Source organism: Acartia tonsa, chromosome 14, assembly GCF_053477335.1.
Source record: "Acartia tonsa isolate MP-2025a chromosome 14, ASM5347733v1, whole genome shotgun sequence".
Lineage (NCBI taxonomy): Eukaryota > Metazoa > Arthropoda > Copepoda > Calanoida > Acartiidae > Acartia > Acartia tonsa.
In genome coordinates, this window is record NC_137273.1 from 42,317,549 (window position 1) to 42,333,641 (window position 16,093).

The 16,093-nt window shown below is 31.0% G+C and overlaps 1 protein-coding gene across 1 annotated transcript in view; it reads left to right on the forward strand.

Moving 5' to 3' along the window:
- The window catches only part of LOC145306247 (toll-like receptor Tollo), a 176,995-nt gene that overhangs the window by 36,869 nt on the left and 124,033 nt on the right, over positions 1–16,093 (forward strand). Inside the window, exon 4 of the mRNA XM_080148310.1 lies at positions 8,750–8,804. Within this exon, the coding sequence (XP_080004436.1) occupies positions 8,750–8,804 (55 nt within the window). The remainder of the gene's footprint in view (positions 1–8,749; positions 8,805–16,093) is intronic.

The window sequence follows — 16,093 nt, forward strand, 5'->3', positions numbered from 1 at the left end:
AACATCCATAAAAGCAAAGCTCCCATATATCAGACGGTATAACAAACGAACATTAACTTGTGTCGAGTATGAGAACTCAATGAGCAGAAAATAAATTTTTAAGTCAACACAGAATTAATTAGATTTTTGTAACGCTTTTTAAATCGTACTAACTCTTACATAAATCATTGTAACAAGTTTAAAATTCGAAAGGACACTACTAACATGCATAAATTAACTATTGAAGCTATCAGTTAAACAGGCCATAATTATAGAAAAGCTTTGCTTTTATAAAATCACAATACAAAGTAGAATTGAAATCAATATATGTATGTATTTTGTGGGTTGGGGTTTTTACTTTTATCAATTTAAACCAAAATAAAATGGTTTTGTCCAAAGGATCGCAGCTTTTCCAAACTCTTTGACTAACGGCTTAGTCCCAAGCAGCTAGATACTTTAAATCTGTAGAAGAGAGTTAAAGAAATAGCTTAAAACCATTAAAGATTTAAGTAAAGCTTCCATATAAAGATGAGTTAGATTACAGAAGATTACCCTCACCCCCAAAAACATAAACTCAAGTTTAAAGCCGTTTTAAATATCTTTATCAAAGTACAAACAAAAAATTCTTCGCATATTAAAAGAATTGTTTTTACTACATGTTGAAAATTAGTTTTATAGTGTCTATGTTTTATATAAGTTAAATGTGGAGGTACATAGGGTACAAAGAGAAAGAAAGAAAAAGGGGAAAATTTTAGAGAAAGAAAGAGATAAAAAAAGAGAAATTTAGAGAGAGAAAAGTGTCTAAAATGCAATGTGTTTATTCAATTCTATTTCAATTTAATTTTCAACTTTTCATTTTATGTTAAAAAGAAAAAAAGAATTTGGGGTAGCACTCTCCCAATTTAAATAGAATAACAAGGACGTTTAGTTTAATACAAGCGCAGCAACACAAACAAAGATTTTCAGCGAGAAAAGTGACTGTTTAATTAGGCTGTTTATTACACTAGTCCCTAAAGTTTTATAATAACGTTGGCTTTACAACTTTGGGGACTTTAATTGAATTTTGAAAGGTTGGTTCATTAAGTTGGCGTTTCAAATGTTAAATCAATAATTTTGATCTACTTACTGAAGGGGTAATTTTGTGTATCATCATTGGGGATATACATCAATTTATCGGCCATTGATTTATCCCTTGTTATAGAGAAGCTTTGTTATATTTAAAATCAACTCAACTGGGAATTTAAAATAAAAGAGAAAACAGGGACTTTAAGGGATAAGACAATGGAGGGTAAACTTTTTGGGATAGGATAATGAAGAATAAATTGATATACATCCCCAATGATGATAAACTAGATTAACCCATCTGTCGAATATAATTAATGTTTGAAGAGTTTGTACAATACTAGTTTGGAACCAATTAATCAAAATTCAATATAAGTACCCTAAAATTTTGAGCCAACTAAGAAAGAAATCGTTTTTATAAAACTTTGGGTACTAGTGAAATGAACAGTGCAATATCCCCTCCCTCCCGGGAGAAAAGGGAAATAGGTATTATTACTATTTCAAGCACAGAGACTATTATTTTGAAAGAAAATTTAACTACAGAATTCATATTTTTTAAGGATAACTTATTATTATTTTTCTTTCGCTGCATATGTTACTATGTCCTTATAATGACAACTTTATATATACTGAGGTGGATTCTTTAAAAAAATTAGGGTCACTTAAAGAGACAAAATTATTAGTGAGGCAAAATTTTTTTTGTGAAAAATCCTCCGAAACCACATAAAAGATCTACAAAAATTAAATGAAATCATAAAAGGGTTACATAAGATTTTGTTTAATTTTTGTAGATTTTAAAGTGATTTTGGAGGATTTTTCGCAAAAATAATTTTGCCTCACTAAGTGACCCTAATTTTTTTTGAAGAATCCACCTCTGTTTTGTCTCACTGAGAGTAATAACTTTGGGGATAACATAAACTGTTCTCTATCCTAGATCACTACCACAAATGTTATTCATAAAAAATTCTACAAAAAATGAAATTTTTTTCATTCAATTAAGAGAACAAAATTTAATTAATTCATTACAAAATTTGGAAATATATTACACATTGAAATGATTTAAATTAAATTTCAATCCTTTTGATATTTTAGTTTTACTAATTTTTATTTTGAATTTGTTAAATATTTTTATAGTTTCACAATATTGATCATATAAAAGTAACAGAATGTCTATCTGTCTGTTTGTACCAAAGGATCTTTTGAACCGCTGCGCTGAACCAATATGGTTATCTATTACAATGTAGCTTCTCATAGGTCCTATTTGGGGAGAGTACCAACACCCTCCGAAGAGAAATCGCTCCTAGCAAATAATGCCCACCCTCAATTTTTTTTACTTTTGCTATTAAAACTAAAATTGAAAATTCGAGGGGAGTAATTAATTTTTTTCAGTTAAACTATCCCTCCCTGCATTTATTCACATTCAATTACTTGCCAGCGTTTGAAGTAGCAGTTTTGGTAAAAAAAACTATTAACAAAAAGATCCCCCAAGTATTTTTTTCACTCCCTTTCTTGTTCAGGGGTGCTGGGATAGGGAAATTGGGTGATAATTTATTAGCCATTTAAATTTTCTTCCTGTTTATTCACATACGCCTCTAGTTGCCACTAAGGATACTTGAGTTATAGACAGATAGACATCCTTTTACTTTTATATGAGTGAGGATGGTATAATATGTTACAATATTTGACTTTTTGATGGTTAAAATATCAATTTAAGCAAGTTTATCTTTAAAGGAAGATAAATAGGATTGTTTGAGCCTTATATGTGTTCTTTTTTTGTTTTTTCTTATCCCCGTATCCCTGCTTTCCTTGTATATTTTAAGAATGTGTCGTATTTTAAGTGAAGGAAAAGTTAGAGGCGGTGCTACAAATGTCAAAATTATTAATGACAATTACAGCAAGCTTTTTATTTAAAAAAAGATGTTTCTTTTTGGGTCAATAATAAGCAGTTTTATAGAAAAGTTAGAGGCAAAATGCTTTTTTCAATCACCAAACTTAAGCCATTTTTAATTATTTTGTAGCCCACCCCTTTAACCCTTACAGATCGGGCCCCTATTCCCACCTTAATAGATCGGGGGGGGGGGGGGGGGGGTCATATTGACCCCCCCCTCTATCTCGGCTTCTGTTACAGATAAAGACGTAAATTTTTTTTCTGGTGGTTCATGTGTATTTTTAGAGAAAATTACTTTTTCTAGTCATAGCGGTCAGGCCGCTCCTTAGCCGCTTTTTAGCGGCCAGCCGCTAAATTTTAAAACAGCTGTAGAGCGGCCAATTTTGCAGCTAGGATGGCCAAATTTTAGGACGAACTTTTATTTTTCATAACAAAAAAATTACTTTTTCTAATCATCGCCAAAAAACGGCAAATAACGGAAACCGCCGGTTACGGCGGTGAAACGGCGGTTGGCGGTGCCAATTAATATTTTTATCTGTTTATTATTGCTCAAGGATTTACCAAAAAAAATTATAGGTCTCTAGCTGTAATAGAAGCCACGATATTCATGATATATGTCTGTAGTAAAAGCCGGACAAAAATCAGTCATAAAGTCGGTCAGGGTGCGGTCAAACGGTCATAACACCACTTTTCTCATAAGGTCATTGATATCTCAGTATTCACCAAAAAAAATTTAGGTTTCTACCTTATATACAAAGTCATAATGTAGAAATTAAGATTTATTTAGAATTTTTTTTTTAATTTTGGTGCTACCCAACCGACTTTGACCGGACACCACGACCGACACAGACCAGATATCCTAATAAAATCAACTCTTGCCGACGTATAATTACTAAACTTAAAAAGTCATGAAGTCACAACTCTCTATCTTAACTACAAAAGAAATGACATTGAAAAAATAGAGGGGGGGGGTCAATATGACCCCCCCCCCCCCCCCCCCCCCGATCTGTAAGGGTTAAAGTTTTTTTTTTCTTCGTATCTAACTATGTTGAGTTGAATAAGGTGAGGTAAAGTGGAGGGGAATATTATTTCAATAGGGGACAGTTTGTTGACTTTACCAAAGCATTTGAGTGTTTACTTTATTACTTCTCACTCTCCTAGCCTAGAATTTTTATCTACTTTGTCCAATTTTTAATATCTTGGCATATTTGAGTCATTGTTTTTAGAAACTGTAGCATGTAATTTTGGAATTTCATCATTTTTATCTATGATTTGCTTTTAATATTACTAACAAATTATTGTTTTCAAAATACTTTGTAAAAATAAGTGATAAATTGAATTTGTTACTAAAATTCTAAACTTTTTATTTTAAACCAAACTATAAATAAAATTCCAGAAAATCTACTACAATTTTACTATTAAATACCCAGAAGCACTGGAACATGTGTGTTTCTCTGTATAATAAGAGTTTTATAGTAGCAGGTTCAATTTTATAAGTAACTGTGGTCACTTTCTTAAATTAATCTCTTTTTATATGAACTAATATTTTTAGTTTTCAGTCTTAAAGAAAATAATATAATAACATACAGATAATGGAACTATATGGTGTTAGAATTAGATGTTTTGTATTAATTTGACTTCAAATAGACCCAGAAGTAAATATCTATATGAAATGGATATAAATTAGACATAAAGGGGGGGGGGGCGAAAGTGACACTTTTTGAAACCAAAACTAAAAGTCAAAGGAACTCAACTAAAAAAAGAGTAACAGGTCTGACATTTTGCATGGCAGTTGCTTTATAGGGGTACAATATTGAACTGTGAAGAAACGGCGGCGCAACCGCCGAAAACCGCCGAGAAAAGGCAACAAAAATTACGGCGGGAAACGGCAGTTTTTGGCGGTTGCGCCGCCGTTTCTTCACAGTTCCATATTGTACCCCTATAAAGCAACTGCCATGCAAAATCTCAGACCTGTAACCCTTTTTTTAGTTGAGTTCCTTTGTTGACTCTTAGTTTTGGTTTCAAAAAGTGTCACTTTCGCCCCCCCCCCCCCCCTTTGGTTGAACATAATTTTATCCCAATTTTTAGGTTACATAAGATGGTTAACACCAATTCTCAAGTACCACTATTAGTGTCAAATTTAATTTATGTATATTTGAAAGAAAGATGGCTAAGTAAGAGAATGGGGACGAGTTCAAGACTTTCTGATTCTACTGCATGCATTTGAAATCTTGCTACAAAAACTTTTATTCAAACATTGGGAAAATTTATTCAATGGAATTGGATAAAATGTTAGGTTTCCATACCTTTCATGTCAGTAATAGAGGCACATAGAGCAAGAATATATGAGTAACCTAGATATTTCATATGAAGTATACAGTTTCTAGGATTAGTTTAGTTTGTTTGCTGATGTTTGTGTTCTTGACAAAAAAGTTTCATACTATTTTTAACTTTTAGTTTGTGGCGTAAGGGAAAACAAGAGAAAAAAGGATTATTATTAATAATGTATGTGTTTTTTATGTTAACATAACCTTCAACTATATAATTCTAACTTTGTTTTAGTTTCTTTTGTTAGGAAAACCACCAGATTTCTAAAGTGAAAGTGTGTATTATTATATAATCAATGTTACAGCGTCACTAGTAAGGTAGAAAAATGGGAAACAAAGACAAAACTTAATATTTCTTGGTACGCCAATCTTTTGTGTGGGGGCAAATGTGATTTTATTTGACCTGGAGAGCTTCTTACTGCATGCATGCATACACATACAGACCCACACTCATAAACACACACACACACAACCAGTTCAACACCAACAGTTAAATTCAAAAATGCATTTTTCTGTTTAATATATGAGATTGTTGAAGAACATTTCAAGAAGTTTGTTGCAAGAAGAAGGATATTTGAATATATACATACGTATGTATGTATGAATGTGCCTTGTAGGATTGCAAGAGCTTAGGATAAAGGATAGGGTTAAGTGGTTGCGGTGCTAAAGTAATATTGAACTTTACGAATGACTAGAAAATGAAGTTTTGGGTATGTTTCAGATAAAGTAATCCCAGGCATATACACAAAATTTGGATTCAGAAACAAATTGCATAATATTAGTCTAGAATGGTAAAAGAACTGTCATTATCCCCAAGAGATTTAGAGCAAGTGCTTTATGCCTTCATATGTATGATAAATTCTATACATATATATGAATGTTTGAATGTGCCTTGTATTGCAAGAGTTAAAGTTAAAGGGCAGGATTAAGTGGCTAAGTTTAAGTTTATTCATAGGTTAAAGTGGCAACAAAGTAAACCACTAAGACTAAATTTGCAATACGCACAATAATTCAGAAATTAGCAAGGAATTAAAGGGATAAGACAATAGATAATTAATTGATATACATCCCTTATGCTTATAAAAAATCTGTAGATTAAATTAGATGAAAAATTTGGACACTCTGGGTACACTCCCTGAAAATTAGTAACATCATTTTGAAAATCAGTTGAAAAATTTTAAGAAAGCTTCCTCCGTTTTTAGCATGTATTATAGTCCTATAGTGACACAGTGCTAGTTTATTGAGACAAGAGGGGGGGGGGGGGGATACAATTAGACTTTTAATCTCACTTCTTCTCTCCACCCCAGTATTTTCAATATTAAAAAGTACATGTTTACAGAAAGGGGAATCAACTTTTTTTGTTTTAATAACACTAATTGATATTTTTTATTTTTTTTTTGCAAAACAAAGCTTTTTAACATGTTCTAATTGATCCTCAGACAAATTATAATCTTATTATTTTTTGCATTTTCAGACAATATGTTATTTTAATTAAATTTTTGCACAAAAACATGATTTAAATCATGTGATATGAGGACATATTTTTTTTTATATTTTTGAATAACATTGTCATCAAATAGTAAAGTACTGCTATGAAATATCTATTTGTCTGATAATATTTCTTTAAAATATGGCAGGGATCTAAAGGGATAAGACAATGGCTGATAAATTGATGATACACAATTTTCCCATTCTGTAGACTACAATTAGTTTAGACTCTCAACTAAATAAACCAACCAATTGAAATTCAATTAAAGTTCCAAACTGTTAAGCCAACCAATAAGAAAACGTTATTATAAGACTTTGGGGACTAGTGTAATAAATAGCCCAATGTCCCTGAAAATAATGGGCAATGAAACTTTTTCATTATCATAGCAGTTATTTAAGATAGAAGGCTGAAACTTCTTGTCAACAATCCAATCATTATGGATCGAAATTAACTATAAAACATCCATGGCGGTTGGACTGCTTTTAACAGGTTTTTGGCAATTTTTTAGTAACCTGTTTTTTTTTGTATCCCAACTTGAAAAATTGACATGATTTCATTAACTTGTCACTGAGAGGACTTAGATTTTAAATGATAAATGCATTTTACATTTTAAATTCAATTTACTGTAAAAAAAATATTACAATTTTGAACTAATGGGAGCTAAAAAACTGTTTATTTATAGCATTTTTAGTCGGAGATCTAAAGGGATAAGACAATGGCTGATGAATTGATGTACATCCCCAATGATGATAAATTTAATTACTCCTTCTGAAGATTACAATTAGTGGTTGAAACATTTTGACACTCAACTTTATAAACCAACAAATTGAATTTTAATAAACTCCCCTAAGATCTTAGGCCAACGAATAAGAAAGGTTTTTATAAAACTTTGGGGACTGGAGTAATAAACAGCCCAATGTTCAAATACATTAATATCATTTCCAATTTTTTGCCCTTAATTTTTTACAGTTTAAATCATACATATGTTGAAAAAAATCATAAAAAGCGACAAGACATTAATTATTATTTTGTCTTTTGCATATGCTTTTTACATATTTTCTTCATATGTTATTTGTAGTTATATGTAGTTATTTGTATTTTAGATTTAATTTGAATTTAAAATTAAAATTTTATTCTATGTACATGTGATAAAAATTGAATTAGGCTAGAATACAAAATTCTTGAAAATTCATAGAAAATAAAAAAAATCTTGGAGGGGGGGAGGAGACATTGGGTTGTTTATTACACTAGTCCCAAAAGTTTGTAATGGCGTCTTATTCGTTAGCTCAACAACTTTGGGGAATTTTATTAGTTGGTTCATTAGGTTGAGTGTCCAAACATTTTAACCACTAATTGTAATCTATTGATGGAGTACATCATTGAGGATGTACATCAATTTATCGACCATTGTCTTATCCCTTGAGATCCCTGGTTGTTATAGCATATAATTGTTGAATTTTTTGCTACATAAAAACATAAAAATGTCAAAAATGATGTAAATGGACTTTTTTATTATGGATATCTCTCTCTCAACACTTAAGATAATTAAAACATTTGTTTTACAAATATTATATCATGTTATTTGATCTACAAGATCTCGGAAATAGCTTAAAAGATTTTCCTTTTCAAGGGAAGTTTAATCTTAGTCTGAACTAAGTGTATTGTTAAATCCTTATAATAAGGTAAAATGATGTCTCGAGTTTTTGTCTGTCTGTTTGTACCGAACTATCGCGCTAACCGCTGAACCGATATGATTCTCATTTACATTGTAACTTCTCATAGGGCTAGGAAGGTTTTTCTGGAAGTGTTCCACCATTCTCCCAAGAGAAATCGCCCCTAGAAAAATGACCCACTCACCATTTTCTACACAAATGCCCTTAGTCGACAAAAACTTTTAAAATGGTTTTTAATAAAATATACCCTAATTCAATAGGGAACCTTTTTAATATTTTAAGGGAAGCTTATTCTTGGTAATGCGCAATATTATAATATTACTTTGAAAACAGGAAGTCTTGAAGGACTGGAATCTCTTCAGAACCTGACCATCAAAACATTTCAGGTAAAAAGGTTTTTCCTAATTATACCTATATGACGAACGAGCGGAAAGCCCAAGCTAACAAATCTGGTATTAAATTTATGATTTTTATTTTAATATCTGTGGAAAATTGTCTGTTAAACGATGCAATACATGAGTTTTGAGTAGTGCTGAGAAACGGTTCTAATCCAGCGGATATTAATCGGTTTGGAAGCCATACTAGAAAAACGATTCCATTTACCCAATTCGGTATACTATGATTTGATGCGAGGTTTAATTTAACCAACAATGTCCTATACCCGAATCCCTGGTAGAAATAAGGGATCTAAAGGGATAAGACAATGGCCGATAAGTTAATGTACATTCTCAATGATGATACACTAAATAATCCCTTCTGTAGATTGAAATTAGTGGTACTACCTGCAAATGAGGGCATTTTTAAAAAGTGTTTGTTTATTTAAATTCGTATGTAATATATATATATACTATACTCTACACTTACAACAAACACACCAAATCTTTAGACACACTTAAGTATTTCACCTCAACTTTATCTCACCTGTAAAATCTACAGGTGGGTATTGATAAATAAAGTGTAGTAAAAAAAGAATGATCCCGAGGATAATTATTTCTTGCGATTCTTAACTTTAACCATATGAATTTAAGCCTGTTTTTCATATGGTGACGTTTAGACCTTCAAGAAAAATAACCTCATCCAATAGAGGGTCAGTAATAAGTATACAACCTTAACAATAATCTTGAGGTGGAGCTTTTGGTGATCTGCCCATTAAAGCATTCTGCAGTTTTCATTTAACAGGCCACACTTATTTATCCCTCCTTAACAATTTGAAGTTCAGCTGTGTATCCATTATACACATTTTTATATTAAGGATTAGTACCTATTGACCTAATATTTTTATCATGAATATTATATTTTACTTCTCGATGACGATTATTTTTCTTTCTGGAACTTACTGAAGGATTATTTTTTTTGTATGAATTGGACATATTTTGAGAAGATATTATGTTGAATTAGTATTGACCTAATTTAAATGTACACTTTTTATGTTAAACGGCAAAATTTCTTTCTTTTTATTGCTTACTTCTGCTTTACAATGAACTTACACTTTTTATAAGAGAATATCTTGGATTAGTCCTTATTTAATATTGTTATAATAACTCTTATAATTCATATGTTAACTTTTTATGTATATAGTTAAGACAAATAAAGAATCAAATAATAATGAAATTAGTGGTTAAAACGTTTAAAAACACTCAACTTAATGAATCGACCAATCAAAATTCACTAAAAGTTGTTAAGCAAACGAATAAGAAAACATTATCATAAAACTTTGGGGACTAGTGTAATAAACAGCCCATTGTCCCCTCTCTATTCCTGGTGGTATAAATGAAGAATAAATCTAGCTAAAGTCTTACATTTGCTCATAGACCTGGAATACAAAATGTACGGCCAGTGTGCATTCACTACCGCATATACTTTGTGCTGTTTTATTAATCTAGGGCTTTGATCAGAGAGGGAGGGGACATTTGGCTGTATATTACACTAGTCCCCAAAGTTTTATAATAACGTTTTTTTCTTTGTTAACTTAAAAACTTTGGGTACTTTTATTGAATTTATATAGGTTGTTTCATTAAGTTTCAACCACTAAATTTGATCCACAGAAGGGGTAGTTTTGTGTATCATCATTGGGGATACACATCAATTTGTCTTATCCCTTAGTTCCATGGAATTTTGCCAATAAACATAAAGTTTAATCAACCAATGTATTAGGTTGGACAGACCGACTTACCATACATAAAGGGTAGCTACGCTCATTAAAGACTATAAATAGCGATAAAAATTTGTATTTTGACATAAAAGTAAAAACGCTTTATTTGAATATTTATGCCCAATTTCATAAAAAGTCGGAGATACAAAATAATAATTGCTGAGAAATATACAACGATATAATGTGACAGATTTCAAAACAAAGACATTTAAATCTCCTATAACTTACAAATAACTTTAAAACACATGGATGACAACATCCATAAAAGCGAATCTCTTAAATAAAACGGTAGAACAGACGAACATGAACACTTGTAGAGTGTCAAAACTTAATAAACAAACATTGATTTAAAAGTATAAACAAAATTGTATATAAGCTTTTTACAAAATTGCACAAATAGAGGATTCTGTTTCAAGATATACTTACCTTTTTAGGACACAATTATAAAGATGCTTCGATTAAAATATTGTACCTTGTTGTTCTAGAAGTCATTTTTATTTTGTAGTACCATCCTATACATATAAATTGTGAATTCATGAATAAAAACTAAAAACATAGTTTTACTATTTAGATATTACATTACTTCGAGGGAGCTTTATGCAATATAAATAAAACATACAGGGTTTAAGTGATAGGTAAATGAGAGAAAATAGAGTTTTTTAAGGATAAAAAAGGGAGGGGGGCAGGGACCTAAAGGGATAAGACAATGGCCAATAAATTGATGTACATCCCCTGTAATGATACACAAAATTACCTCTTCTTAAGATTACAGTTAGTGCTTGAATCATTTAGACATTCAAAGAACCAGCCAATCTAAATTTAATAAAAGTCCCCAAAGTTGTTAAGCCAACGAATGAGAAAACGTTATCATAAAATTTAGTTCACGTATTTCTTCACTTCATGCATACAATAAAAAGATAAAATAAATAGATTTATTAACCGTAGATAGCTAATCTAACACAATATAATGGATGTCCAATTTAAAAGGAAATTTGTATCAAATGAAGATTTAGTTTTTATTTATGAATATGATTCAATTGATTCAACTTTTTGGACGATTTAATTTTCACAAGCTAAGGTTTATTCTAAGAAATTCAACCACAAATAAGGATGAAATGAAATAAAAACTACTCTTTCATACCAATATATGTATATTTTCTAACCAATAATATTGTTCTACAATTTCTTTTTTCTAGTAGTTCAATCAATTAATAGTTCATCTAGACTTTTACATCTAATATAAAATAGAAGGAAGTCAAAAAAAGAGTGGGGTAAGGAGGGTGGGGGGGGGGCATCACTTTTCAGGAATCAAGGGTACATAGTGCTGTTTATTACACTAGTCCCCAAAGTTTTATAATAACGTTTTCTTATTCGTTAGTTTACCAACTTTGGGGACTTTAATTGAAGTTTGATTCTTTGGTTCATTAAGTTGAGTGTTAAAACGTTTCAACCACTAATTGTAATATACAGAAGGGTTAATCATTGGGGATGTACATCAATGTATCGGCTACTGTCTTATCCCCTTATATCCCTGAGAGAGGGGGGAAGGGGGGGGGAGCATTACTTTAGAAAATAAAATGGCAATAAATTATTTTGCCTTTTTTTCTGACTTTTACACACATTTGTTTTGAATGCCTAAATTTCCCAGGAATCATGGATATTTAGTCTGTTAAATAAATGGTGGATCAGGGCATAACAAAGATGATAAAAGTAGTTCTAATTGCTAAACATAGCTCATTAAAAATTAGTAAAGATGAATGTTTATCAAGATGGACCATTTTAAACTGTTTCTCTCAATCATTGTTTGTTGTAAAATCTGCTTTAACAATTTTAAATTCATATTTTCTAAATGATTTTCTTGAGTTTCTATTAAAAATATCTCATATTTCAAATGTATCTAATATAACCACTTAAAAATACATAAATTCGTAGTTTGTTTCGTGTTTAACTCGAAATAAATTATATAAAAACAACAACTTTTAACTGTTTTTCATTATTTTTTCTCTGTCAAAGTGAATTCAGGGATCTAAAGGGATAAGACAATGGCCCATAAATATATGTATATCCCAAATGATAATACACAAAAATACCCTTTCTGTAGTTTACATTTAGTGGTTGAAATGTTAATGAACCAACTAATCAAAATTCCCCAAAGTTGTTAAGTCAACGACCAAGGAAAAGGTTATTATAAAACTTTGGGGACTAGTGTAATAAAGAGCTTAATGTCCCCTCCCTCCCTGTAGTGAATGCCTAATTCGCATTACTGTGCACATTTCTGACAAACTTTTATTCTTTATTTATTTAGAATTTGCCATTTTTATGCTTTTTGCACCAATTTAAATAGTTTAAATATAAAACTTAAAATCATGGGCTTTTTTATATGTTAATAATGAAATAAAAAATAAAATTTTCTTCAAAAAATAAGGTTTATGTCTTTTTGTAGTATGACTGAAAGACAAACGGATAAATATGTACAGAATAGATGTGCATATGTCATAGGAATTTTCACAGAAAATCTGCAATAGCAGCCGAGAAAATAACGTTAGACTAACTGACGGAAGACAAGGTGAATTATAGAGTAGCTTCGCTACTAAAATAGTAAGGGGGGAGAGGGGGGGGGGGGTTGCTACTCAAAGCTACAATATAAGGGGGTGAAAATAAAGAAAATGAGAAACTATTGAATTTTAAAATGATAAATTGAAACATTTTCTTAAATCTCTGTTCTCTCTCGCCATTCAACAGTATTCCCGCGTTTAAGCAAAAAAAATATCTTTGGAAGAAAGCCCCTAACTTTTTAAAGTATCATCATTAAAACAAAATGAATTGTTTAAGTGGAAATTATTCAATTTAATTAAAACTAACAGACCAATATTAGAGATTTATTCGAATCTATAATATAATGCAGTAAGTTTATTTTTTGTCTGAAACTAAAGATCTTGGAAACTGCAGAGGTGAATTCTTAAAACACTTTTGCCCCACTAAAATCAGTTTACCCCACTAAAATCATTGAGGCAAACTAAAAATTTAGAGGGGATAATTTTGCCTCACTAAAATTTTAGTGGTTCAAAAGTTTTTTTAAAGAATTCACCTCTGGTCTGAATTGTGTCTTTGGATAGTTTTAGGCTATTTTCATAACATTCGCCATTCTCTAATCTATTGGCTAGGAGCTAAGCATCTAGTATTGGGCTAAAAATTGCTATGCTATTGATTTTTTCTTCTTCAGTTTTGAAAGAATCTCCTTTCTGGTATCCCATAGCCCTATTTCCGGAAAAGATATGAATATGATGGGAGGGGGGGGGGGGCACCCTACTTAAAGTTTCTGGGGGAGGGGGGGGGGGATGTTTTTATCCGCTCACTTTATTTCTTTCCATAAATCATATTTATTTCAACTTTTATATTTATTCTTATAAAGTGCTTTTAGAATTTAATTTTTTATAGTTTTATAATTCTTAAACCTACAGACGAATAGACAGACAGACGGACGGACAGACGAACAGACAGACGGACAACAAGACAGACAGTCAGACGGACGGACAGACAGACAGACAGACGGACTGACAGACGTACTGACAGACAGACAGATGGACAGACAGACAGAAAAAGCAAATAATAAATTGTTAAATCCAAGCATATCAAAGAGAAAGATTAAGAAGGGGATATTGGGACTGTAAACTTTACTGGTACCCAAAGTTTTATAAACACAATCTTCTCTTTCTTTGTATCATTATTGGGGATGAGCATCAATTTATAATCCATTGTCTTATCCCTTAATATCCCTGAATCAGACAGACAATACTAAAGAGAGAAACTAAAGTATAATAAATCAAAGTATATTGTCTTATCCCTTAATATCCCTGAAGCAGACAGACAATACTAAAGAGAGAAACTAAACTATAATAAATCAAAGTATATTGTCTTATCCCTTAATATCCCTGAATCAGACAGACAATACTAAAGAGAGAAACTAAACTATAATAAATCAAAGTATATTGTCTTATCCCTTAATATCCCTGAATCAGACAGACAATACTAAAGAGAGAAACTAAAGTATAATAAATCAAAGTATATTGTCTTATCCCTTAATATCCCTGAATCAGACAGACAATACTAAAGAGAGAAACTAAACTATAATAAATCAAAGTATATTGTCTAATCCCTTAATATCCCTGAATCAGACAGACAATACTAAAGAGAGAAACTAAACTATAATAAATCAAAGTATATTGTCTTATCCCTTAATATCCCTGAAGCAGACAGACAATACTAAAGAGAGAAACTAAACTATAATAAATCAAAGTATATTGTCTTATCCCTTAATATCCCTGAATCAGACAGACAATACTAAAGAGAGAAACTAAACTATAATAAATCAAAGTATATTGTCTTATCCCTTAATATTCCTGAATCAGACAGACAATACTAAAGAGAGAAACTAAACTATAATAAATCAAAGAGTAAAATTTAATTTCGCGAAATTAATTTCTTCAAAACGCTCCGTCGTCTGTTGCATTACATTTTTAGTAGCGAAGCTCCCCTATAGTTTTTTTTGTCGTTTTTTCATTTTTTTTTTATCTCAATAAGTCTTTTTTTTTTGGTTGGGAGAAAAAATGAAATGTTTAAATACGACAATAGAAGGATTAAGTTTTTTACCCGTTAGAACATTTTTTTGCAGGAATACGTGAAAGGTTAACTGGGACTAAATTGATATTTTCCAGTATGGCTTTGAAACTATTCTATATCCGCTGGATTAGAACCAGTTCTCAGCCATACTAAAAAATTATATACAGTAATACAGAAATTTTCCATGAATATTAAAATAAATATCACAAAACTGGTTTTAATCACTTAATTTTTCATTTTAATATCCGCGGAAAGCTGTCAATAATACGATGCTATAAATAACTATTTCCTAATTCAAAAATAATTTAAATAAAGAAAAGAACATTTGGATTGGGGTAAAGACTATTTTTTTTTCAATTGACCTATCACTGCATCCCTTGATTTTTGTGTCCGTCATTATGTACGTCTGGGCTAATACAAAGTTAAAGATAAATCTTTTGGGCTTTCGGATTAGCGTTTTTTTGGGGGGTAGCATTATCCCATTTGGGATAGTATGGGCCCGGCTTAAAGAGAATGGGGTTATTCGCCCCCCTTTCCTCATAGAATAAAAGTTTTTTGGGGGATAGTTTTTTTAAAGGGCATAGATATTAGATAGAAAGATAGAAAAACAGACATACCGAAGGACAGACAGATAAACATACAGATAGACAAATAGACAGACAAACAGACAAATAAACAGAAAGACAGACTGACAGACACGCCAAAAGACAAAAATAGACAGACAAACAAACAGACAAACATATAGACAAAGAAAAAAACAGACAGACAAACAGATAGACAAACAGACAGTCAAACAGACAGACAAACAGACAGACAAACAGACAGACAAACAGACAGACAAATAGGCAGACAAACAAACAGACAAACATATAGACAAAGAAAAAGACAAACAAACAAACAGAA